The sequence below is a fragment of the Anomalospiza imberbis genome, chromosome 6, assembly GCF_031753505.1.
Source record: "Anomalospiza imberbis isolate Cuckoo-Finch-1a 21T00152 chromosome 6, ASM3175350v1, whole genome shotgun sequence".
In the NCBI taxonomy this organism is placed as follows: Eukaryota; Metazoa; Chordata; class Aves; order Passeriformes; family Viduidae; genus Anomalospiza; species Anomalospiza imberbis.
In genome coordinates, this window is record NC_089686.1 from 36,657,176 (window position 1) to 36,684,086 (window position 26,911).

At 39.7% G+C, this 26,911-nt stretch overlaps 1 protein-coding gene across 2 annotated transcripts; it reads left to right on the forward strand.

Moving 5' to 3' along the window:
• Window positions 1–40: 40 nt before the first annotated feature.
• PLA2G4F (phospholipase A2 group IVF) lies at window positions 41–26,662 on the forward strand. Of its 2 annotated transcripts, XM_068193430.1 has the most exons (20): window positions 830–3,265; window positions 7,608–7,680; window positions 9,024–9,160; window positions 10,416–10,544; window positions 11,968–12,008; window positions 12,584–12,626; window positions 13,816–13,882; window positions 14,172–14,341; window positions 15,997–16,110; window positions 16,469–16,506; window positions 17,425–17,560; window positions 18,311–18,447; window positions 19,516–19,738; window positions 20,267–20,381; window positions 21,562–21,699; window positions 22,172–22,279; window positions 23,184–23,378; window positions 23,707–23,873; window positions 24,936–25,122; window positions 25,770–26,662. In XM_068193430.1, exons 1-20 carry the CDS (start codon window positions 3,155–3,157, stop codon window positions 25,997–25,999), a joined length of 2,559 nt encoding a protein of 852 aa, XP_068049531.1. In that variant the 5' UTR covers window positions 830–3,154; the 3' UTR covers window positions 26,000–26,662. The 2 variants fall into 2 exon arrangements, with proteins under 2 accessions (XP_068049532.1, XP_068049531.1); XM_068193431.1 differs by lacking the exon at window positions 25,770–26,662 and having other exon boundaries at window positions 41–3,265; window positions 23,697–23,873; window positions 24,936–25,074.
• The last annotated feature ends 249 nt before the right edge of the window (window positions 26,663–26,911 follow it).

Genomic DNA, 26,911 nt, shown 5'->3' on the forward strand with positions numbered 1-26,911 from the left:
AGTATTCCCCTTGCTTTAGTATGTGTAAATCCAGTGTGGCCATTCTCAGTGTAGGTTTTTAAATCTACAGGTTTATACATGCTTATGAATGTTCTCAAAATCCTACTAAAACCACTTTTGTATTACCTCTTTGAATAGTATTTTTGCAAGTCTTACACCATTATACCATTAAATATGTACTTACTAGAGAACACTAGAATTACTGATAAATGTTTTTTTGAGTGGTGATAGGCTATTTTGTGCTGGGGAGGGATGTTGAGCTCTGTGTGACCAAATCAGGAAATGTTTAGATTCACAGGTTTGCACTTGCTTGGGCTGTAGGTCATAGAGTAGTCTGGTGTTGAAAGTAGAATATAGAGCCTCAGTTTTCCCATTCTATAGCCATGGGAAGCATCAGCACAGATGAAGTCTCCTGTCTCCATGTTCACAGAATCACAGGATGGGTCAGGTTGGGAGGACCCACAGTGGGTCATTCAGTGCAAGCTCCCTGTTCAAGCAGGGGCATCTCCAGCAGCCTGTGCCGGTGCCTGGGGTTATTCTTCCCAGTGCAGGACCCTGCATTTGCCTTGGCTGGATTTCAGACAGTTCTTCCCTGCCCACCTCTCCAGCCTGTTGAGGTCCTTCTCAAGGGCTGCACAGCCCTCTGGGGTGTCAGCCACTCCTCCCAGCTTTGTGTCATCAGTGAACTTGCTGAGGAGGCATCTGCCCCTTCATCCAAGTCACTGATGAATAAATTGAACAACTAAGTATATTGGTGTTTCTGGAGAAAACTAAACAAACACAAATCCTATCCTTGCTTGCATCCTTTCAAATTTTCATCTCTTCTAATTGTATACTTCATCTCATCTCTTAGTGCTGCTAATGGGACCAAATGGGTCCCTTGTGTTATGTACACACATTTAAAATAATATATAATATAGTTTGTGATGATGCAATTTAATGCTTTCTGACAAAAAAAACCCCAAAACTGCAATGCAGATATACATCCACCTCTACCCCTGTGGGCATGCTAATCCAAGCGGAAGTAAAATTACTAGGTGGTAGGCTTTCTTTGTCTCATCTTTTGATGCCATTGTGCTTGCTTGTTTTCTTAGTTTGATGGGAAATAACAAAATCAAGTAGTTTCTCTTTGGATATTAAGTTTGCTGACAACAGTGTGGATGGCTAAAACTGCACACAGACACTGCGAATGCGTGATCTGTTGTTGACTATGAAACAATTCATAAGCATGTGTTCTAAAGAGCTTTCAGTTTTTCTTGAGATTCAAGAAAAAATCTGTAAACATGAGATCCCTGTGCTGAGTGAGATTTCATTGGAAGAGGAGGGAGCATCAGAAGGCAGGTAAGCTGAATGTATGTGCAGCTGGGCACTCAAGACAAAGTAGAGGATTTATCCACTGCCTGTAATAAACTAGAGTAAGTGTGATTTCTCCATGCTACTGTACTGTGAGGTCACCTTAATTTTCCTGTAATTTATAGTCAAACTGTATTAGATTAAATGTAAAAAAAAAAAAAAAGGACACTTATGGTTCTACAATCGTTTTGAAGATAAATAAAACCTAATATGATAGTCATAGAATGGTTTGGGTTGAGAGGAACCCTAAAGATATTCTAGATTCAACCTCCTAGGCCCCCAACCTGGCATTGAACACTTCCAGGGATGAGGCATCCACAACTGCTCTAGGCATCCTGTTCCAGTGCCTCATCATCCTCAAAGTAAAGAATTTTTTTCCTATATCTAATTTAAGGCTACCCTCTTTAAAACCATTCCCTCTTGTCCTGTCACTATCTGGTAGTGTAAAAAGTCACTCGCCCTCTTCAAAAGCCCACTTTAAATACTGGAAGGCTGCTATGAGGTATCCCTGGAGCCTTCTCTTATCCAGTCTGAACAGCCTCAGCTCTCTCAGCCTTTCATCCTAGGAGTGGTGCTTCAGTCCTTCACTGTCAGTGCAGTGGTGAGTAGAAAAGTGAAGAAGTAGCTTTTTCAGCCCGCTGTCTGCTCTACCATTTAGTAGGACAGGAGGTGTTAGAGCAGCTGCTGGCTGTTTCACAATATGTTTGCTTTTTGTCTGTGTGTTGACTCTTCCTTCTGTGGATTCACCACCTGGTGCTGACTTGTTTGTGCTTGAAATGTCAGTGCTTATGCTTTTATTAATTTTCTTAAATTCTAGCCTGGTGACTGACGCTAATGACAGGAAATGATTAATGGATGGGACCTTGCTGAGAATGTGTCACATTCTCATGTTTGTATGGAGCTAATGACACGCTGCATTGCTGGCTTTCATACATTTTCTACCACTTTAATTGTTGCAACACTAAAGTTTGGTACTTGGTCTGCAGTTCCAGTTTATAAATTTCAGCTCTTTGATAAAATGCTCCAGCAAGGCAACTGTCAGCAGCTGCTAATAAGCTAGTCGCTTTTAGTAAGCTATTTCCTTCACTACTTAATTATTTTTTAAGGTGTGATAGACTCTTAAAAAGATCGGTCCTGTCTCTTTTAAAGTTTTTTGAGAATCTTTGGTGGAAGAATGAAGACTGTACTACATGGAAATGAGGAAAAAGGGGAGACTTTTGCAGGCTGCTCAGAGAGGGGAGATGTGGGGAATTGCTGTTCTCTGAGGCATCTTATGGCAGACCAAACTGGTGTCTCTGCTCTTGCCTCCCTGAAACTGCTCTGAACAGCTACAGTCAGTGACAAATTTTGCTTTATTTCAGGCTTGTAAGATGAGAAATTTTTTCTATTTAAAAATGCTGGTAGGTTGTGCTGAAGCTCTGAAAAGGATTTGAAATGGCCAGAGTTGTACATCAGGTTGCTGGAACTCTCAACGAAAATCTGGATTGGGGATTTAGATGTTGCAGCTGGATCACAAAATTGTGGCTGCTCCTGCCCAGGGCTTCCCTGTTTGGTGCTGCTTTGCTGCCCTTATCTTGAAGCAATATTGGAAAAACCTGCCAGCAAGGTTTTGAGCTGGCTTGTTTGGCAAGTGTGGGCCACACCTCTGCTTCTCACAGCTGGAGCACAGCCCAGTCCTGCGCAAAACTTCAGATGAGCCCGTGGCGAACAGCACTTCTTCGCAGCCGGGCGTCTGGGGACTCGCCTTGCTCTCTGGGTCTGCCTGTCAGCTTTTCTGCAGAGGCAGCAGGACGTTTTCCCCATGTTCCAGGAGGTGCTGCGGGGCCCATTTCCACCCAGAGTGCTGCCTTTTCTGGCAGCAGTGCTTTTCCAGAGGAAGGAGAGGAAAGACACTGGGTTCTATCACTGGCGGGTAAGAGAAATCCTGGTGCTGGCTCTGAGATGGCATTCCTTAGCCGCTGTGCTCAGGAGTGACTTCCACGTGTTGCTGCACGTGTGGAAAACCTGTCCTACACTTCCTCAGGAGTTAAAAAGTTTGTTATCCACACTTTTCTCTTAACGATCGTGTTAATGGAGATTTCAGGCTTTTATTAAATTTAGGGTCTGCCTGAAGAAATCCAGAGCAGATCTGTATTTCCTGAGGTTTTGGGGAGCAGAATTGAGCTGATGTCAAGAACCTTTTTTGGGGGGAGAGTCCAGAATACTGCACTTTTCATCAGTGGAGATGAAACCATGCCTTATGTGTTGTCTTGCAAAATAACTTGACTACAGTTGCCTTCTGTTCTGCTTTCTGTCTTATCCTACAGGGATTAATGATCTCAAGTAGACAAAGACTAATGATGGCTTTAGCTGCTGTTCATAATGCAGTGCAACCACGAGAGATAAAGTGGGTTTGAGGTGTTTGTCCTTTAACTGGAGTGAAATAATTTCATTGTATAAGATGGTCAGGCTAATAACTCCAATTCTGAATTAAGCTAAATGTTTATGAAGGAGCTTTTGACTGAAGATTTGGTCAATAAGCTGATCACCCTTGTTGTATCCTATCACGCCAGCCCCTCAATATACAACTTAAAATTGAGGTGACCATAAATTGTCACAAGATAATTTGCTGCTTGTATAGCTTTCTTCACTTCTGATTGCTGTGTGATAGAAATAAACTTCTTGACTTTTTAATATTACTGTTTAGTACTTAGGAGATCATGTTAGAAGAGGCCCATGTTAGCCTTCGTTAACCTATAAATCACTGAGTATATTTTCCCTCAGGCGCTCACTATTTAAATAAATAAAAAAAACCAACGAAAATACCAAAACATTACTGAACGAAATTTTACTGGCTGTAGGGAGTGATTTTAGTATTGACTAATTGATAGCAATTGAGCAAGGGGTGGGGCAGCAGGTCACCCTTTTGGCTTTGTAGATAAATTTAATATGATCAGACTGCTTTAATTTTCCAGAGTTTAGCCTTAGATTCACTTCTAAATGCAAACAGCAATGAACTGAGAGTGAGCCCAGTGTGTGCCACTGCTCTTGTGTTACGGAGCTCTTGGCACTGCTCATGTCCTGGCTGACTATAAATCCTGCCTGCCAGAACACCCTGGTCTTAGGGCTGTGTCTGTGAGTCTTCTGAGGGTGGAGAGACAGTGCAAGGGGTGCCCAGGAAAGGCAGGGATTTGCTCTGGGGTTTAAGAGCGAACTTATGACACCTAGGCTACAAGGAAGGGAATGATGTGCAGCAGTGTTTCTTTGGGAGCAGGAACAAGATGGGGAGAAACCGCTCCATTGGTAAACTGAACATTTCTTTGAACTACCTAATTTTCCCAATAGCTGTGAACACAAAATATGCCTTAGCAAATGGAAACACAACTTCTATGACAGCACTTTTGTAATGAATCTGGCAGGCTTATGGTGAGTCCTCTGCATGCACTGAGACCTGTGGGGATGGATCCAGCACTTACTTCCCACTGTATAAAGGCAGGTATCCTGGACTATATGAAGGTAAAGATTACTGGGGCCTATAGCTGGGATGACTTGTTCTACAGTCGCTTCCAGCTGCATCAGCATCTTCAGTTTAGATGAAAGATACAGACAGTTGTTTGCAAAGTTAAGTATGTGAAAATTCAGTCTTGTACCCTCATTTTAGGATTTAGGATTTAAAGGTGGCTTTTCTTTTTTTGCTTCACTTGCTTTGCACTCCTGAGCCTTGGAAAAGCAGTGATTCTGAAAAATCATTACAATGCAAAGCAGCAGTTAGCTGCTTTTGTCAGTCATGTGCATTGGTATGCTGCCATGCAGAGAGCTACAGGCAGAGCTGTCATCAGTATTTGTTGCCCATTTCCCATATGGATTTCTTGCCTGCCTTTTCCCTGATCATTCAGATAGGGCATATCTGATAATCCCATGCTTCATTACTCTGCAAGCTCACCTGGCAGCATGCTATGACCTTGCTGTGCCTTTGCTAAAAGATAAGTAAAAAAGGCATGTGAGGAGGGTCTGGCATAACTGTTCACAGAGGCTTGAGAGCGAAGTGACATTTCGGTTGAGTTGTATGCCCTTAAATTATGATCTGGATATGGAAGATGTATCTTCAGCTGTGTAATGACTGGCTGCAAATTGAAGGTGTTAGAGACCTTTGGAAAGGACTTTCTTTTGAGCATGTAAGTACATTTTTGACAGATGGTATGCAGTAAAAGAAGGATAGGCTATCTTCAAGGTGCTCTGTGCTTGCTCTGATAGTGTCTGATTTCCAGGCAACAGCCATGCGATGTGAATGAAGATTGCTTTCACAGCCATGGGGGTGTGATTATGTAGCTTCATGTCTCAACAAACAGAAGAGTTGCAGGAACTTTAGGAAGTTGGTGAGAATAACATACACAATCTTGAATTTCTATCTGTAATCTATTCCCCAACTTGATGAAGTAGAAAGGTGGTCAGCCTTTGCCTGAGAAACTAGTCTCGGGGATTGAATAAAAGGAAGGTGATTAGGAAAGGTTTAAAGATTAAAGAAACTATCATCTGAAGGGTAGAAGTCATGGTGAAATTCGCTGTGAAGGCATGTCTTGTTCACAGAAACAAATAAAGAAATTAATATCTTAAACATATCATTTCTGCAAATAAGATTAGTAACACTGTAACTGAAGTTTATTTGCACAAATTTAATTTAGTACCTGCATGTGAGAAATCTTAGGTGACTCATGTAGTTTTTGCTCTTTGCTTGTTGATCAGGATGGATGGTGCTTGCTTAATACAAAAATGTTCAGTATACTGTGTATGCCTTGGTTTTATTGTGGTGTTCAAACCCTGTTTTGCAAAAGCTGGCAAGTATCCCCCAAAGATGAAACATAAGGAAGACTCACAAAAAATGTGACTGCTTTACAGACATAGTATAATTCCATTTATCAGATAAGGAACATTCAAGAAGAGTTTAACAGTTCAGGATTCACAGGTTTCTGTGAGATCCCACTCAGTGATATGTAGGCCCTACATTTTTATGTAATATTTCAAGAATTATAGAATTGAAGAATGGTTTGGGTTGGAAGGGACCTTAAAGGTCATCTTGTTCCAACCCCCCCTGTCATGGGCAGGGACACTTTCCACTAGACAAAGTTTCTCAAAGCTCCTGCCTGGCCTTGGACACTTCCAGGACAGGGATGGGCATTCACAGCTTCTCTGGGCAACCTCTTCCAGTGCCTCATTTGTCAATCTGCAGTATTTTGTTGTAAGTGAAGATCTTGTCAAATTTAATTGTAAGTGAATACTTAGCATATCTAAAATTAAACTATGGTCTCAAGCCAACCATGTTGAAAATTGTTAAGGTGAAGTATGACCATTTGTGAAAAGCATTTTGAAAATATGATTTAAGAATAGGAAAAGTTCTTAGCTGGCCAGGATTGTGTCATAACTGCTGAAAATGAGGCAAAATCCCATTCTGTTCCTGAGCCTTGCACAATTACTTCTGTGCAGTCTCTGTACTGAATCACCTCAAGCTGTTCTCTCTTGTGCTCTGCCCTCCCCTCACTTCTCCTTCATGATATTCTAGGATCTAGTCTGAATTTTTTTTCCCACTTTACATCCTGGCATTTAGACACTAATATTACTTTCCAAAAATAGTCTCCCAGAAGCTTTCAAGAGTAAGGATTAAATTTTTATCTGTGCTGATTAAGTGCCATGCATGTTTAGAATGCTGGTACCAGTTAACAGTCCAGAATGAAAATTAATTTAAGTTTTGTCTTTTCTAACTCAAGCTGCCATGGAGTGTTTTGGCAAGCATTTTGGGATTTTTTTCTCATTGTAAACAACGTGTGCCTTTTATGACTTTAGACCCCACTCTTAAGATTCTTGCCATGTCTGCTTTTACTCAAGCATTCATGTGCCCTTGGCCAGTACTCTTGAACTAGCTGTCATGAATGTGTTTGAGCAGCTTTAGCACCAGACTCAGCAAGAATTTACTGACAAAGCAATTAAAAACTGATCTATAATTAGAGGAATCCCTAAATAAGGGATTTGCTTTCTGAAGTCCATGAGGAGTTAGACTAAGACATTGCTCTTGCATTGCCAAAAGGCAATTGAGTTTCCTTCCAGGTTCCTTTAGTTGTCCTCCAGGACACTGAAAGTGCTGTGTGTGGTCCCGGACTTATTCATTAATAGCTCATTTTGGGCTGGCTAGTTCTGATCCATTTCTCTGGTCTAATACTAATGTGGTTACAGAACAGGCATTGAAACTGAGCTAAATGCTGAGCTTGTTTCTCTCTTTTCAGTGGGAAAAGCATCCTTACTACAGCCTAACAGTAAAAGTCCTCCGAGCCAGAAACATCAAGGGTACGGATGTGTGTAAGTATTTACTCAAGGCAATATGAAAACATGTTGGTTCCTTGGTGCATACCTCTAGCACAGAGAGCTAATAAAATAATAATGTAGATAAGGGAGCCTCTTATCTACACATATTGCATTGCCTTTATGTCTCAACAAAAGCTTTTAATGTAAAGCATTATATATATAGTATAAAGTATATTATCTGTATTTCAAAAGCCTTATGTGAGGCCAATCTGCAGATTAAGCAGCTTCAGCTGCTCTTACTTTGCAGAACAAGATCAAGTCAGTCCTAGTAATGTTTTGCTTCCCTGCTGCTTTACCTGTTCTACTGTGGGCCATTCTGTATTCCTTTCTCTGGATTCAGCCTTCTGGGTATGGCAAGTTTCACCCTTGCTCCTGCTGAACAGTCTTCCTGAAACTGGAAGCAGAAATCTTTAATTCTAGCTTTCAAATGTTTATTTTCTCAGTTGTAGTAGTGCTTTATATCATGTACCTGCTATTAGTTTGTCATTGCAGACTTTAAAGGAAGTAGGTGGTTGACTGCTTCCAAGATAAACTGCTTTTTATCTGTTCCTGGTTTCGAGAGGATGGTATATATTCCCTCCCATTTACACACCTGTGTAAAGGTCTCAGGGCTATTTGGGGCATTTGGATCTTTAAAACTCATTTATATTAAATTACTTCAGATTAAATCAAGTAAGACAGTCTGCCTTAAGTTTATATCTGGCATCCAGCATTGAACTACTTGGAATGCCAAATAGCTGTTCAGGGAACAGAAAAGCCGCTGGAGAGGCTGAGGGCTAGAATCATGTTGTGAAGAGTTCTTTTCTGTGGCTTGTCTCTTCAGCTGGAGTGAAGAATGGTCTCCGTACCTGCATTGTTGAAGGGGCCCTAAATGGAAGAAAGAAGGGCTCTGAGACAATAATTTGTTTTCAGGGAATGGAAACAGCCCAGCTCCTGGCCTGACTAAACAAGGGTACAGCAGTAGTGGATATTGTCTCCTTGGACTTTAGAAGGCTTAGGCTCTTTTAGTGGTGCCCAGGAATAGGAGAAGAAGAAATAGGCCTGGTATCAGCAGTAATCTTTTTTTTTGAAAGTTGATCTTCCTCATTTTAAATACTAGCCTTTTTTATTAAGAACTTTATGATTTTGATGAACCAGAAAAAAGAAATATAGGCACCTAAAATTCAATTTTCTTCTGTTTAAAGACATTTACTTCATTAAAGGCTTTTGCTTTAGAAGTCCAGCCTTAAATTTGCACTTTTCTATGATGCAATGTGATCTAGAAAATGAGGAGCTCATGGGAAAGAGTATGTTTGAATAAAGCTTTTCTGGTGCCTGTCTCTCACTCCCTGCTGCAGTATCCAAGGCAGACTGCTATGTGGAACTAAAGCTGCCCACTGCATCTCCCAGTGTCTCCCGAACTCAGGTTGTTGACAACTCTGAGAACCCAGAATGGAATGAAACTTTCCAGTATCGAATCCATAGTGCTGTCAAGGTAAGGACACTCTGTGGAGCAGGTTAGATTACTTGTATTTTTGTACTGGCTTGCTTTTGATACTTCATTCAAAACCAAGGGCTCTTTATTACCCTCAAAACTTGTGTTGCTTATAAGGTGTCAGTTGTCTTCAGTGGTACAAAAAGCTGTACCAAAACTGCTGTGGTTAACTGCTCTCTCAAGTAAGTTGCAGATAGAATTTTTCATAAACATCCTTGTGGTGCATCCTCAGGAAAGGGAAGTTATGGCACTACCTGGTGGAATTCAAGGAAATTCCTTGATAAGCAAGTTTCTATTTGATGTTTGCTGCTTCTTCCACAGGAACTAAATTTCTACTCATTGCCACATAGTTCATTCAGTCAAGTTTTGCCATCAGTTCTGATGATTGAGAAAACCAAATTCAAACTCTTGGGCAGAGACTTCATCTACTCTCTGTGTAGGACCTAATACAGTATTTAACAAAGTCTTCAGATAGTCAGCATTCATTCTCAAAGCAGACACTAATGGTAGGGGGAAGGAAACTGTACTTTAAAAGATCAGTTTTAGTGGGGCACAATTGCTTTGAATAACATCCCAGGCTTTGGAATAAGGTGTCTATTAACAAGAAGCCATCCCCCTCTTTGGAGTACCTTTCCACAGTGCTTGGTGACAAATGTGGAATGGTAATTGTCTTGACTGCTAAGAAAATTGAAAGCTAAACTTTAGAGTGTGGGATCTTTCTCTTTCCCTCCAGGCTCATGGGACCTGAGCCTGGTTACTGCTGGAGACTGCCAGCAAAATTCTAAGTTCAGTCTTGTCTCCTTGGGAAGTAGCTGCTGCAAGGCTATTATTTGGGTGCCATATGTCCTCACTGTATCTATTTCAGTTTCTCTTGAATTTACCATCTCTGAGACAGTGCTGAGCAGGAAGTGATTGGACTCTGTAACATCCTGAACTAAATCATCATGAAAGAGTGGAAATTGCTATTGCTTCCTCAGGTAAATCTGTGCCTGGAGCTGGTGGAGAGTCTGCCACATGAGTTCAGCTGGGGCCTCCCTCTAGATGGGAAGATGAGAAAATGCTTTAGCTAAGTTGTGTCAACTAGGAGAATTTTTTGCTTAACTATGCTGTAAGCCCTTGTTGAAAATACTGAATTTTCCTTAGGACTGGGGAAGGGTATTGATTAATGCACAAAGTGTCCGTTGCAGGCAGCTACCCAGGTTTGTCAGTGTTTCTGCCCCTTCATCTTAGGCTGTTTGTTTCTTTCTGCTTTTAGAACATTCTGGAGCTGACCCTCTATGATAAGGATGTCCTTGTCAGTGATGAGCTCACCTCTGTGGTCTTCGACGTGGGGGGCGTGAGGCCGGGGGAGCCCCTGCTGCACACCTTCAGGCTGGACCCCGAGGTGAGGCTGCAGCTCATCCCTGCACCGGCCTGGCAGTGCCTTCTGGCTGATGATCTGTGTGGGAGAAGCCAGAAGGGAAAAATGAGTCGACTGGTGGTGACAGCACATACGGCTTTACTGTCAACTGAGATGTTTGCAAGTTCTCTAGTAACTTTATTTGTGTGTTTTCCAGAGTCTTTGGGATGCTCCAGTGAAATAAAATTTGGGATGACTGCTGTGTTTCAGGAATGTTAAAACATCTTTAAACAGAATTAGTTTCTCATGAGACTTAGAGGAACATAAACTGATTTTAAAATGAAAGGCATTTGCAGTCAGTAATCATTGTAGGGACTGTCTTATTTACTTTGTCATCATCTATTTGCAAAAAAACAAGTTTATTGCTGCAAAGGTTACCTCTATATCTAATAAGTCAAAAGCCTAAGAGATACTTATTTTCCATGGATTATGTTCAGTACATTTAACGTCTGCTTCATGTAGATGGTATTGGTGGTCAGCTGCTCTCAAGCCCTGTTCACCTGTTCATGGACTTAGAAGACAGCCTGTTTTATGTGGGTAAAAGCCACATCACCAGGCTGATCTATTTTGTAATGCCAAAAACACATTGCTACAATAGGTCTGGATTGAAGGTGAGCTAATGATGTGTTTTCTTGAGAAATTTGGCTTCAGTGCTATTGGTGTGGTCAGAAGCAGACTAACTAGTGTGCAGTTCACAGGGAGGTGTTGAGCAGTGCCACAGGCACTCCAAATCATTTATGATCATGGAAAGAGGCTTAGTAATACCATTGCTCCCACTAGCTCTAGCCAGTTGCTGAATGCTTAAGTCATCTTGATCTGTAATTAAGAGACTGGAAATTTCAACTTCAGCAAAGAAAATGACCCAAAACAGCTTCTAGTTTGTTACTTTAAAAACTGTGTTAGGTCTGGTATCAAGGTATCAAATATTTCCTGAATGCTGTGGGAGGAGAAAAGACTTTGGCTGGAACAAAGTCTGTAGAGGACAAAGACAGCAAGAAGCTAAGAGTGCAAGCTGCTGAAATAAGAAATGGGAAGAAGCCCAAAGCCTCATGTAGAAGCTGTTTGCAGAGATGATGTTGCAGTGGTTCTTGAGCCAGAGGAGGTGTTTTTTCTCTCATTAGCAGAGTAATGGGTCTGAGACACAACTCTGTGCACTTGTGTCTTCAAATGTGGATGTGTCTGGTCATATAGGACATGTCCAGCAGAAGAGGAGTATTTGAAGGCTAAAGGCTACATTTAACCATTTCAAAATTCAACTGGAGCTTTTATAAAAGGAACAAATTCAGTTATTTTAACAGGAAGTTACTGTCACTATGTAACAGGAGAAAAGCTTAATCTCTTGGGAAAATGTCTCTTAATTATATATTCAGAATCAAGGGTCACCAATATCCAATTTTTATTTTCAAAGGCTAATGAAGAGCTGGATGTAGAGTTTTTCTTGGAGAAATGGTGAGTCTTACCTGAAGAGCTGATTGCACTTGTGCTCTGCAGATATGTTGTCAGTTGCTTTTTCTGTGTGGAGGTAGTTGTGCTCATAAAAGGATAATACTTTATAGTTCTCTGTGGTGATTGAGTTGATTCACTAATGGCTGACTAAAATTATCCTTTATACTCCAGTCACCAAAATTTTTGGGGTAAAAGAGAAATAAAATTTTTCTGGACTTCATGGGATGTAAGTGGACACTTTCTGGATTAGTTATTTGGGAGTGGAAATTTTTCAGTTAACCTTGCAAAATACACAAACGTATACTTTATCTATCTTGTCTAAGTTCAGCTTTTTTCTAGGTTATCAAAATAAATGAGAAGGGGAGATCCTATAGCGCATGCTTGTATTTGCAGACAAATTTTTTTCAATTTTTCCAAGCCCCCATTATTTTGTGAAGGGAAATATACTTGCTGTTTCCCTCATTCTCTGACACTGAGGATCTTTTCATCCCACTGCTTATTCAGCCAATTAGTTTGTAAAATAGGATGAAGCAAAATTTAAACCAGTTGTCATTTGCAATAAACCTCTTCCTTCACAGCTCAGATGTCCCTACAGAAGTATTGACCAACGGAGTCCTTGTGGTGAGTACGTGGAATCATGAGTACAGAGTCATGTGTGTTGTGACTTACTCCTGAAGCTAAGTTTTTAATAGAAAGAGGAGAAGGATTTTTGAGTATTACAGTCCTACTTCCAAATAGCTCCTATTCTCTCCAAGATCTGCCTCTCTCTTTATCAATTTGTTGATTTAAAAACTTCCTCAATTTTTAAACTTGATGCTGACTTACAGAAAGCTGCAGTTTTTTGTTTTGAGGTGTGTATTTGTTTGTTTGCTTTTTCCCTGTAAGGTTGCCATAAAATTTGTAAAAAATGTCTTTAGCAGGCAAGTGAGTCTTGAAGATTGAACTGTGTTTTCTAGACTAGATTCTGTCCAGGAAGAGTCCCTCTTCTTGTTAAAACATATTATTTCTAAGCTTTTATCAATGCCATTATTAAGTAGGGGATCACTCTCTGTTTTTTTTTGGGTTAATCAATCTAAGAAAATCAGTGTGCTATACATTAAAAATAAGTGTTACTGTCTCTTTGCTCCCTTGAAAAAAAAAGGGACTGGAGTAATGGTTTTTTGTAAGGAGGGGAGGATTATGGTTGAAACGTAGAATTTTAACTTTCCCCCCCCCCTTAAAAATTGGTGGCATTTAACAGCACAGTTCTGAAAACTATTTCATAGGAAGGAAACTTTTGTGTTCCAATTTTCCTTCACAAGTCAGTCTTAATTCAAGCAGTGGGCTAGTTTCTTAGGGCAGTTGTGTCAAAATCAATCTCTCATCTACTGTCCTAGAGGGTAAGATGGTGGCTGAATGGTGTGAGAGACTAAATTTCATGAGGACATAGAAAAGCTGGGACAGAAAGTTATGAAGTGCTTGCTTGGATCTGAACAGGTTCTGAAGAGGTACTCATACATTTAAAAAAGGTAAAAAACCCAGAAAAACCCCAGGTGTTCCTAACTTGTAACTGTGAAGTACTGGTTGTAAAAAAAAACCAAAAACAAACAGTTCTTGGAATAGAAAGGATGGTTTTTATTTTGAAACAAAAGTTATTAATCCTGTCCTACTGAAACAAAATGTGGTCTTTATTTGAAATAACAAAACAATGCCTAATTTTTTTTGACAGTTTGCAGCTGTAAACCCACAACTAACTTAGTAGATGAATTAAACTTCAACAAAGAAGTGAACTAAAAATTGTGTCACCAGAACTGGTTTCTTTTTTTCACAGGTTCATCCTTGCTTGTGTCTGCAAGGCACTGTCAACAAAGAGGAAAATGCAAAAGAGAAACAGCAAGGTAGGGCTGCCCGGAGAGTTTAAGTCAGGACTACTCTTCAAAATGTTCCTTGAGAGAGAGGGGAGACTTGATTCTCTGTCTGTACAGACCGAGAATTTACTGACTACAAAATTGACTTTTAAAGTAAATTTTGCTTTTATTTTCAATAATTAATAAGATTGGGTATTTTCTCCTGGGTACCACACACTAGAGTTCTTGCTTGTGTTTTCATGGTCTCAGCTACACTTAATACATACTTAATTTTCAACAAATGGCCCCTGTGGTCTAAATTTCTTTTTCTAATGCCCAGGATGCTGTGAGGTCAAGGTGTCTGTCCCAGGTGCATATCAAAAGCAGTTGTCTATTCCTTGGACAGCAGACAATGAGAAGGATTATGAAACCTCATTTGTCTTTCACATGGACAAAGAAATGTGTTCAGAACTGCAAGTGGAGTTGCAGCAAACCATATCTGTCCTGCAGGTAAGCATCCATGCTGATTCCACAAAGCTTACAGAGAGACAAGTTTTTCTCTATTGTTGCTTTTTACACTCTGGCTTTTTTTTTTTTTTTTTAATGTCAGATTGTGCATTGGATCTTTGACATTGTGTAAGGAGGTGAAATTACCTTAAGAGTCTACGCTCCCCAAAGATTTAACATCTGTTCAAACTCAGGGATTAAGAAAATGTTACTCTGCACATCCTTGCTACATGTAGACATCTTTACTTTCACCTTTTGAGATACTTTATAGGAACTCTTTTCTATTAGAAACTTGTAGATCAGTTGCAGAGGTTTATTTAGCTTTTGTATGTCTTTTACTTTGCAGTTTCTCCAGGTACCCATGTAGTGACTGAATATTCCTTCTCCAGAAATGAGAGCAAGGAAACACTTTATTCTATGATGTTTTTTTATCCCAACAAGCAATTGGGTAGCGTGATTGCAAATGGTATCTTTACTACTGTAGAGGCAGCTGTGGAGAAGAGGACACAAGGAGGGATATGGAAGAACAGCTTTGCCTGGGGTTTGTTAGGCGGCAAACATGAGCTGATGAGAGAGACCTGGGCTTGAGTGGTCAAAAAAACTCTGAGCCAGGCAAGAAAAAACACTGCAGAGGACAACTATGGAGATTGTCCCAGGTGGTAAACCTCTGCTAAATAACTCTGGGAGCTAGCAGAACACACTCCTTAAACAAGTGGCATAGACCACAAAAGTCCTTTTCTCTTTTATCAGACATGGGAGAGTGCCAGGAACTTTGTAGTGTTGCTTGCCCTGTGCCCAAATGCGTGTTATTTGCCCCTGTTACAAAGAGGACAGTGAGCTTAGAGGGACATTGGTCTCAGGACAGCAGTTGTTGGTCAGAAGACACCTGTGAAGTCTGTGGGTGGTTCCTGGCCTGACTTCAGTTCTTCAGCTCTTCAGTGCAAGCAGGGTGACAGCCTAGTTTTCTCTAAGGTGTGGTGTCCTCCCGTGGGCTGAGCCCTGTGGTTGGTGTGTGGGCTCCAGCCCACCTGGAGCCTCTGTAGGCTTGTGTGACCCTCTGATATGAGGGGTGTTTAATATGCCTCTTTGCATTTAGGAATCTGCACACAGCTCTGTATTAAGAGATCTTGCCATTTGCTACATGGCAGAAAACCCAAATATTTCCTGCTGAGCTTTAATTTGCTCTGCTTTTAAAGTTTTTATAAAATTACATACTGCCTTATTTCTTATTTCTTATTTTGTGGTATTTTTGATGTATATGTAATGTTGCTGCCTTTTTTGGTATCTTTTCCAAATCTTGCATGGGAGATGGAATGCAAGTTTGTTAGTGAGTTTTCTGACACATGCCAGAACAAAACTGTTTGTGGGGGAAATTTTGTACTTGAAGATTTTTTTAATTGCGGCAGACAAATATATTAGAAAAACCCCAATAACAATAAACAAAGCACCCCTAAAACTAAACCAAACAACAAAGAAACTATCTGTGTGAAAGAAATACCCCTGCAAAATACAGAATGCCCTTGGAAAGCCTTGGACATTGGTAAATATTTAGCTATAGTGATATTAAGAATTGTTTGCTGTTTCAGTGTATGAAAGTCATATTTTTTAAAACTTTTTTTTATGAATCTCAAATAAGATTTTTTTTTTTTTTTAATTAGGATGGTGTGAACCCTGATATTGAAAAGCATACTACAGTTCTGGGATTGGGGACTGTACCAGTTAATTCCCTTCCTATTGGAGAAAAAGTTGATAAAATCATTTCTTTGGGAGAGGTAATATCAATATTTTGCTCTTGTTTTAATGTGCATGAGATAACCTTTTCCTCCATTGCCTCTAGGTGCTTGGAAAGTTAGGCAACGTGATTCTCAGGAATGCTGTTTTCTTGGATGTCTAGAATGAAGCAATGAGATTACTTAGTGCAATTCTTCCTAATGTCTTTTCATGGTTGAGTCTAGCAAAATGAAGTATAAAGTTCATCACTTTCTGAAAAGTCTTTTTAGGGTATAGAAGAAAAGTATCAGAGGCGTGAAAAATCAAGACACGTGTAGAAGAAATAATTCAAAACTTCAAAATAGAAGTTCCACCTGTGTAATTGCTGTCAACTTCAAGATGTGTTCTCTCTTTTCACAGGGAAAAAGTTTGGATATGAGTTTGAAAACTGAAGAGAGGTGAGTGGGAACCCTACTTGAAAATCAGGAAGGGCCTTTACTCTCATAATAAAGGAACTGAGTGACTCTTCTTGCTGTTCTGGGGAGCTCTGGTCACTCTTTTGATCTCTTGGGATAGATTAAAGAAAAACATATTTGATTATTTTTTTGATAATTTTCTGAAGGCTGTAACTCTTTACTTTACAGATATTGTCTATTGGACTGGTGTCAATCCTGCTGACATATGTACAAATTTTATGTTCCTAATACTTAAGTGTAAAATAGCTGTTGATATACATATTACGTAGTCAGGCACAGGTATCCCAGAGTATATGCAGCAATGTACTGAGAGATAGGAAAGGACATATATGTGTGAAAAGCTTGAACTATAAAATAGATGAAGGGTGCAAGAAAGGAGTAAAAAGGGAAAAAAATAACAGAAAACCAAGAAGTTGGCTTGTAAGTTGATAGGGTCATTTGGTATCCAGTCATCAACTGAAGATCCTGCTCCTGTTTTACAACCTTATAACAAGGTCATTGGTATTCAGTTGCCTCCTCCTGCCTCTTAAGTTCAGAATATTCTGTTTTAAAATCCCTCTTCCCCTCATTTCATGTTCGTGTTGATACAGTGATGTCAGTTCCTCCTCTTACAATCTTCACCTACAAAGTACCTTTTCTTCCTTTGTGAAATTCCTGAAGCTTAATCTGAGTACTGTTTGACAGAAGCATTGAATTTAAACATTAAAGAAGAAATACAAGATGGAGAATTTAATTTTTAATTCCAAAAGCTGTTGTACAAAATAGCTGATGTATACACTAAAATTTCACCTGATGCAGTTCAGATCTGCACCTAGATTGTGTGTTCACAAAAATTACATTTCCATACTGATTACAAACCCTCAAAAATGTCAAGGTTTTTTTTCTTAACCTCTATTTCAGCACTTGGGATCTTGATATACGTCTGGGTTTTGAGCTCTGTAAAGAAGAGAGAGAATTTTTGGACAAAAGGAAGAAAGTAGTTTCTGAGGCATTGAGGAAGACTCTTGACTTAAAAGAACCCCCTCCAAAAGATGAGGTATTGAGCACAGTCCTGTGGTGAGAGTGGCAAAATCCTTTAGGCTTGGTTGATAATTAGACAATGTAGGAATCCTTGCTTGTAACCAACAAGAAACATGGTTTGCATTCACTATGGTGTGAGACAGATCTCTGGTACATTTCAGTTCTGAAGTCTAAATGTTTTTATATTTCTTAAATTTTGAGGGGTGTGTGTTTTGGAACACAAATGTTGAAATTTCAGAATGTACTTTACTGGAACTCATATCTTGGGCTTTGGGTTTGGAATCGTGATGGGAACTTTTGTTTCAGAATATTTAAAATTAAACTCACACCACAGGAATAGATTCTTAATTGCTTATTTGAGAAAACTTACATCTACATATCCTGATACCTTGCTCAGTGGTATGTGGCTGCTGTTACAAGACTAATTGCCTCTTACATGTGTATTGTATGAAAGTAAATATATGACAATATACATAACAATTTCAGTAAGTGACTGTCCCCAAGACGACCGTGCTATGCTTTATAGTAAGCAATGTATTTCAATTACAAAATGGAGAAAGATGTTCAGCTTGAAATCAAACCCAAAATCACTTGTAATGTAGATAGAAATAAAAGTTTATATCTCTATTTTATGTCTCTATTAGAGTTTATATCTATATGTTTTATATTCTATTTGTTGTTCAAATGAGACTGAAATGGGGTTAGTTCTGTTATTTTTTGGCCATCAAAAGCCTGTGGTTGTGACTCCTGAGTTTGCTGTCTGCAGGTTCCAGTCGTGGCGGTGCTGGGCTCTGGAGGTGGGATGAGAGCACTGACGTCGTTCTATGGCAGCCTTGCTGGGCTGCAGCAGCTGGGCCTTCTGGATGCTGCAATATACCTCTGTGGCATTTCTGGCTCCACTTGGTAAGCTACATGCGGTTTTGATTCAAAAACTTAGAGGTGAAATGGTAGTGTTGATGCAAAATAAGGCCAAAATTACATTTGTGCCATCTGTAGGCAGACAGCAAATCAAGTATTTTGCCAGTTTTCACCTGTGAGTTCTGTTGGGGATCCTGAACAGTCTAAGAGATCCAGTATCATGTCCAACCCATGCAGCTACTGGCAAAAATGATGAATCTGCTGCTTGTGCAAGTCTGACAGTTGAATATTAGAATGTTTTATATGAATAAAACTGTTGTGTAGTAACTCAGAGCACTGATTTAAAAAACTTCCTCATTCCCCTACTCTTGCCAGGAAGATAACTGAGGTGGTGCAAGTCACTGGAAACGTGTCCATGCAGGCCGCTACATCATCACCTTCCAAAATGGCATAGAGGCTGAAGAGAGGCATAGCACTGTCTTGCCCTTTGGTGGACTGGAGCAATGTGCTGAAATATTAGACATGGCTAGAATGTTTCAGTAGCTCAGTTCTTGGAGTTTGTGATGAAGTCATCCCTTGTTTTTGTAAAATTATTTCATAGAGGAGTTGTGCAACCTGACAGTGTATTCCTTCCTTCCAAGGATTTACTTGCGTGTGTTGAAAGTTAACTCCTCTGCTCCTACTTCTCCTGCCCCTTTTGATTCAGAGACACTTCCAAATGTAGGCATCTGTTTGTACAGATCGTCAATGGTCCAAACTAGCTTCTCCGTTGATCAGACCGGTCTTCTGGTAAAGGCCAAGGCCTCTACTGCTGCACACTGCACCCTTGCCATCAGCCAGCATATCATGGTTGTTTTGTTCTGGAGTTAATGTATGTTTATGGGCTGGTTCCTGGGTGCTAGCATAGGATGCTTGGAACATCTCTGGAAGGCAGGTTAGCCATCAGAGCAAAGATGTCCTATAGGTGTCAGGGTTTTCAGCACAATTTAGAGTTCAGAGATCTTTTATTTATGGATTCTTCACTCTTTTATCTAGACTTCTCAAGTAACTACCTAAAAATATTGTTTACACAAAGGTCTTTATTACTGATGACATTAATGAAAGCATTTTCAGGTGTTTATCAACACTGTATCGAGACCCTGACTGGTCACAGAAAGACCTTAAAAATGCAATCAGAAGAGCTCAGGACACTGTGTCCAGCAGCAAAGCAGGGGCATTTTCCCCAGAGCGACTGAAATACTATTTCCAGGAGCTGAATGCAATGGAGATCACTGGACGGAAGGCTTCCTTTACAGATCTGTGGGGCCTTATTGTAGAATATTTCCTACAACAAGAGGTAAAAGAATTCATGTTTGGATGTGTACTGCTGTTTGTCTTTCTAGTGGGAACTCTACCAACCCATGTGTTTAGAGTTAAGAAACCAATTACTCTCCACCTTTGTATAGGCAGTGCTGTGGAATAAAGAGAGTATCTTCTTTATTAAAGAATTTTTAATTCATATGGATCAGTGTTACAGAAAAATGTTGTGTTTATTTGGAATGACTGTTATTTAAAAGAACAGCTTTTGTACTGGACGGGTTAAGCCAATGATGTTGGTTTTGCAGAATGGAGTTATTGTGCAGTATTTTCTATGTAATTAAGATTGAAAATCAGATGGATAGTTAGTTTATTATTAACCTTAGACATTCTAAATACACAGCTGCAGAAATATTTTGGACAATCTAGCCATATACCTGGACAGTGGAGAGGAAAAGGGACTTTGAATTAGTAGTGATAATCAGAAATGCCAAGCAACCAGTTATCAACCTATGGGTACAGAATTTACCTGACTTAAGTGGGCTCCTCCTTCCTTGCTTGTGACCAGGAAGATCCATCAAAGCTGTCTGATCAGCAAGAAGCAGTGAAATGGGCCCAGAACCCTTATCCCATCTACGCAGCTGTCAATGTGAGACCCAATATGAGCAGTGGTGACTTTGCAGGTATGAACATGGAAATTTATTTTTGTTTGCTAAAGTCCATAAATTTATTTCATCTCTCCAGTTGCTTGGGTAGTGAGCAGCTGATAACAGGAAATATGGCTCAAGCAGCAGTTGGTAAGAGGCAATAGAAAACTGATTGACAAAGTATTGTCATATTGATAGCAAAGGTCTTCATCATGGCTCAAATGGAGAAATGAGATTCAGAACTGTTGGCCACTCCACAAGTTTTGCTAGAAACTGCCTGAGATTTTCAGGAGATGAGAAAATTCCTGTAACACATGTGTCTCTGTCTGAATCAAAGAATTAGAGGCCTTGGTGATAAGGAAACCACTTTCTTTTTTTAGTCTCAGATAAAAAAATTGTGTAGGATTCATGTAAAATGATGGATTGGCCACCTTGTAATATGCAAAATTGTATGTTTTAGTGGGCCGAGTTCTTACAGTAAAAATATGAAGAGTAATCCTTCATTGAAACTTGAAATATGATGCAACAAGTGGGGATGGATGAGTGAGACAGGAACACAAACACAAAAGCTTGTATCCATCTGTGTGCCATGAGGGGACTTGTTTGTTTTATTCTGAGGAGCATGTGCATATGGCAGTGAATTCAATTTGATCCAACCTGCCAGAGCTCAAGAAGGATTTGGATAATGCTTGCAGATGCATGCTGTGTTTTTTCAGGTTCATCTGTGCAGGCCCAGGAGTTGGACTGGATGACCCTTCTTTTTCAACTCTTTGTGGAAATCTTTCAAGCATGAGGGGGCACTTTGATAAACAAACAATGAAGTCTGATGCAGTGGGTCAATTGGGTTTTCCAGCTAGTACAGTAGTAGTTCCTGGGAGATGGTTCATAGTGCAAAGAAAAGCTGAGAAAAATAATGTGGCTTCCATTTTGGATGGAAAAGGGAGCCATCAAAATGGTTTAAATTAAAAGTAAAATAGGCAGGTTATTTCCGTAGTAACAAAGTCAAGATGGAGCCAGATGGAATGAAAGCCTTCACAAGAGTTTTTGTTAATCATATGTACATAGAAGCTAGAGAAGAGGGGCAGAGAAATCCATAGTGATTGTGAAAAGTGAGGGGAGAGTCCCTTCTCTCTCCTCTGTGTGAGCAGATATCAGATAAATATTTTCACTCATGTGTACTCTGAGATGGGTAAATATCCTGTTGTGTTGTTCTTAGAATGGTGTGAGTTCACTCCCTATGAAGTTGGATTTCGCAAATATGGAGCTTTTGTTCGAACAGAGAATTTTGACAGCGAGTTCTTCATGGGACGGCTTGTCCAGAAACATCCAGAGCCCAGGATTTGTTTTCTACAAGGTATGATCTTATGGTAATGATCAAATTATCATATAAGGAGATGGAAAGGAACTTTACTGCTTTGGGGACTTATGAGCTGAAGTCCATGTCTTTTTTCCCTTCCAAAGGACTTGAAGAAGTGACACATGTCGATTCTTCTCCAGAGCTTTAGGTTCATAGCTGGTTCATAGTGTTACAGTCTGATGTCCTGAGTCTGCAAGATGACTCTGTTATAGCTGCAGGTCAAAAATGTCTACTGTCAGTCTTCCTGTTCTCTTACTGTCTTTTCCATGCTTTTCTCTTGGAAAATTTTCTGCATTATATTGTAATATCATAATTTGTCACATGATTAACCAAGGCTTTAACTCAAACTGTTAGAACAGTAGGGATCAAGTGACAGTCCTCTCCCATGAAAAATGTCAGGTGAATTATAGGCCTTTTGGTTCCGTGAAAAACCTTTTTAGTGTTAAATTCTTCTGCACTTCTCCTGCAGGAATGTGGGGCAGTGCCTTTGCTGCAAGCTTGGATGATATCTGCCTGAAGGTGGTTGGTATAGGACTGAACTTTCTAGATTCTCTCAAAGATGTTATCAAAGTTGTAGGTAAGAACATAATAAAAATAGTTGGATTTTTCAAAAGATTGGTGATTTTGTAGTGATCACAAATAATATGATGCAAAAATGTGCTGCATGGAGTTTTCACGATTAGCACAAAGGGTGGATTGGGACAGATCTCTTTTATTGTGTGTTATTCCCTTTGATCACTCTTATAGTGAAGAGGAATTGTTTCTTTAGTACACTTCCTCTTCTTTTAAAAAGAATTTGTATCAGACTTTGACTGCAAATCTGGACTAGTTGTAGGAGCCATCTTAAACACATATTAAAGTGCAGGCATCATAATCCTGAGAAGAGGAAGAATAGAAGCTGGAGTGCTATGCAGGAGATGGAAAAAAAGGCTTTCAGTTTACCCCATGGTCTGCTTTTTGTAGTATTGGATAAGCTGATTGTATGCTTATTCACTGATGTCCATTTATTCCTAACAGTGAAAACAGTTTTAGAGGCTGGGACTTGTTCATGTGCATAGTTATGGCCTTATAGTAACTAGTGGGAGAAGAGATTTTTTTTTTCCCTCTGCCTTTCCACCCCTGGTTCCCCCAGCACACTCCACCCTTTTTGTTTTGTGTAGTTTTAAATGCCACTGTGTGTGGTTGACTGATGTCTTACGTGACAGAAGTTATTGTCACTTGGTAGCAAGGGTTTCTTTGTGTGAGTTTGAAATGAATATGGGCAATACTTTGAGTAATGCTTTTCCTGTTAAACAGGGCTGGTAAATCACCTACCTTTGGCATATGCATCTGATTTAAATTGCATTACAATACTCTTATTAGAGGACACATTCAGCCTTAGGAAAACTGGTTAAATATTGTAGAAAAAGGCCTGATTGAAATGTTGGAGCTGGCATTTTGTGTGTGTTGTGCAGATGAGAAGACTTCCGTGACTTCTGCAGATGGCTGCCAAAGATTCCATTTCCGAGACCCAGCACAGCTGAAGACTCGCTTGATTATACCTGGGGGCCTGATGTTACAAATTTTTCAGGATTTCTTCAAGTCCCGGGTCACATTTGGAGAAACCTTCAATTTCATGAAGGGATTGTATCTTCATAAAGATTATGTTAACATCAAGAAATTTGTGACTTGGAGAGGTAAAGGAGTTTGTGTATCTGACTATCACAAAATATTAACACACTATATAATATCCCAATGTCACGGAAAATAAGCGAGCTTGACTTTGTTCTGCTGAAGCCAGGGAATATATCCCTTCTTACACCATAGCAAAAATTTTGATCCGCTGTATTTGTTCTGTCATATAAGGCAAGCTGCCTCATCAGACTTTATAGGTGTGTCTCAGATGAAAGTGCATGTTGGAATGTCTTCTTATTATTACACTAGCATGAGCTTTGTTGGTTTCTTCTGCCAATACATGTGTAATGAATCAATATACTTACTTGTGTTTCTTGGAGTGTCTTACAGATACTCACTTGGACGCATTTCCCAACCAGCTGACTCCCATGGCAGAGAGCTTGTATTTAGTGGATGGTGGCTTTTCCATCAACTCCCCGTTTCCTTTGGTACTTCAGCCAGAGAGGGATGTGGATGTTATCTTGTCATTCAATTTTTCCTGGGAAGCTCCATTTGAGGTGAGACATGTAGCTGAGCATTATTACATGAACATAAAAACACAGAATCATACTCAGTGGCAGCAGATCAGTTGAAGCTGAATACAAAAACTAATGGACCAATGAATGAAAATAAGTCCCTATGTCTTTCATGGAATCATAGAATGGTTTGGGTTGGAAGGGACACTAAGGATCATCTCATTTCAGCCCTCCTGCCATGGGCAGGGACACCTTCTACTAGACAAGCTTGCTTAAAGTCCTATGCACCCTGGCCTTGAACACTTCCAGGGATGTGGAGTCCACAGCTTCTCTGGGCAACCTGTGCCAGTGTCTTGCCACCTTCACAGTGGAGGATTTCTTCCTAATATCTAATCTAAACCTACCCTCCTTCAAATTAGGGCTGTTTCCCCCTTGTCCTAGCACTACATGCCTTTGTGAAAAGTCACTCTCCAGCTCCTGTGAGCCTCCTTTAGTACTGGAAGGTGTTGTAATATCTCCCCAGTGCCTTCTCTTCTCCAGGCTGAACAGCCTCACCTTTCTTGGCCTGTCTTCCTACGAAAATACATTTCAGACATTATTTTGCTATGCTTTTTGCTGTGAAGGTCATGAGAAAATAGAAAGTTGACAACTGTAAAAAGATTCAAAAGTTTTCAGAAGCCTAAACAGATTAAGTAAAATAAGACTATTTGTTTGGCCTATAAGATCACTGTTACTTAGATATGTGCTTCTAAAGAAAGAGTGGCTATTGGTGATTTTCTTCATGCAAACAAGTTATTTTCTGTACATACAAGTATTCATTATTAAGTGCAGAAAAGTCAAGGTGAATAGATGTAGAGTAGGAAAGCATAAAAATTTCAGCTGCAATCTGTTGATATTTGTTGCAGTTCTGCTCTTCATACTTCTATATTGCCAGCTAGAGAAATTGTTTCTGATGATTTGAAGCTGAGTTTCTGTTACTTCTTTTCTTTCTTTTTTTTTTTTTTTTTTTTAATGAAAGTCTCTTTCCCTTTGAGGATTGTAGTTAGATGATTTTAGAAGTGTTGCTGGTGTTCTATTGTAATTCTCTTTTTCCTCTGATAACAGGTTTTAGAGCTGACTCAGAAATACTGTGAGGAGCATGAAATTCCTTTTCCAAAAATCAAATTTAGTGAGGAAGATGAAAAGAAGCCAAAAGAGTGTTACATGTTTGTGGATGATAATAATCCAAAGGCTCCAATTGTACTCCATTTCCCACTGGTGAATGACACCTTCCAGAAATACAAAGCTCCAGGTAAGCAAGTTGCATCTTCAAGCACTCTTCTAACAATTCTTTGGGTGTGCTGATGGGGAAAATTCAGTGCGGTCAGTGTTCCTCTTTTCATTCTTTGTAATATTACTCTGTAACTGTTAAATTGTTATTTACATTTAAGGCAGAATCAGTTTCCACTAATTTTTTGAAGGGCAGGATGAGAGAAGAGGCTCACAGCACCCCTGCTCCCATAAAAACGTTTACAGTAAACTGCTTTGATGTTCATATTTTAAGACTGATATTTAAATTTAAGGGGAAAGGTACTCCTAGGGCCAGTTGAACTTGAGGTTTGTCTTTCATTTTAGTGCAGAACAGCACTTCCAGGGAGAATTGAGCTTTATATTCTTATTTTGAGCATAATAATCAAAGATGAACTTAACAATTTATCACAATGAAAATGTATTTTAGTACTGTATTTTGGAGCCAAGTGGAAATGGAAAGGGAATACTTTGCCCCTTCAGCTTTCAAATATTTTGGAATGAGCTGATATCTCTGAGGAGGAGCTTTGGGACAATAGTTAAGTTTCAACAGAATTATCTCTGATATCCTCCTAGCAGAATTCAACTAAAATTATTCTACCACAGCAGAGGGGTTTTTGTGATTTTTTTTTTCTTTGTTTCTTGCTGCAGGAGTTGAACGTGAGTCAGAAGAAGAGAAATCCTTTGGTGACTTTATTATTGAGTCAAAAGATTCCCCTTACCGTACACTAAACTTCACCTTTGAGCCACATGATTTCAGCAGGTTAGTGGAAGTGAATCGCTACAATGTTCTGAACAACAAGGACACTCTCCTCAAAACCCTAAACTTGGCTCTGCAAAGGAGGAAGTTGAAGAAAGTCATCAATAAGTCAAATACATGAGCAATTTCCAAGGCTGAGGATACAGAGAGGCTGCAGTGTACAGAAGCCATGAGGTCCAAGACAGAATACTGATAGTGAACAGCTGGAAACTCTCTTCCTGGGGAGGGAGTAGTACACCTGACACTGAAAACTCATTCCAGGTTATGTGCTCTGATGAAAACTCAAGGGATGTACAGTACAACATGGATGTTGCTTCCTTGTGTGGGGAAGAGTGAGGAATTACCTAGCTCAGAATCTCAAATCACAGTGGCTGATTCCAGATGATTTGAGAGGTCTGTCCAAACCATTCAAGCATCTGGAGAATAATCTTCCAGACTCTGAGTGATGCACCTCTTTTTGTCAAAGGTGTGTTGGTGTTTGAGGAAACAGATTCCTTCTGTACTTGTATCTCTTGCTTTAGAGCCTCCCTTCAGGAACTTTTACAACTTACATCATCTTAAGAAGAACTCCACAGATGAAAATGACTCACTGAGAGAGGAAATGGCTCCTTTTGCTTTCCCCTTGCTACTGGCTGATGCCCATGTGCTTTCAAGACTAAACAGTCATTACCTGCTTCCCATTTTGCCATTCATGGTTTCAATTTCCTTCCTACCCTTCTCAAGGATTTTAATGGCTTTTAGTCTCCCAGTAATTCTATATGGAGTATCTTATTTTGGTAAAGAATTTGTTTGGTAAACAAGGAAATAAATGTTTTTTATGTTTAACAATAAAAAGACATTGTGGGATTTTGTTATTACTTCCTCTAGCTTGATCATCATGAGATGATGAAACTATGATGGAAATGCCATAAGTCTCAGCTTTCTCTTTCTGTGTAAGAGGAAGGAAGGCTCATTTGAAGGGTTTGAATTAGATATTTTTTCCTTACTCCTCAGCTTGTAATTCACCCAGACCTTTGTTGAAGGAATTTTTGTG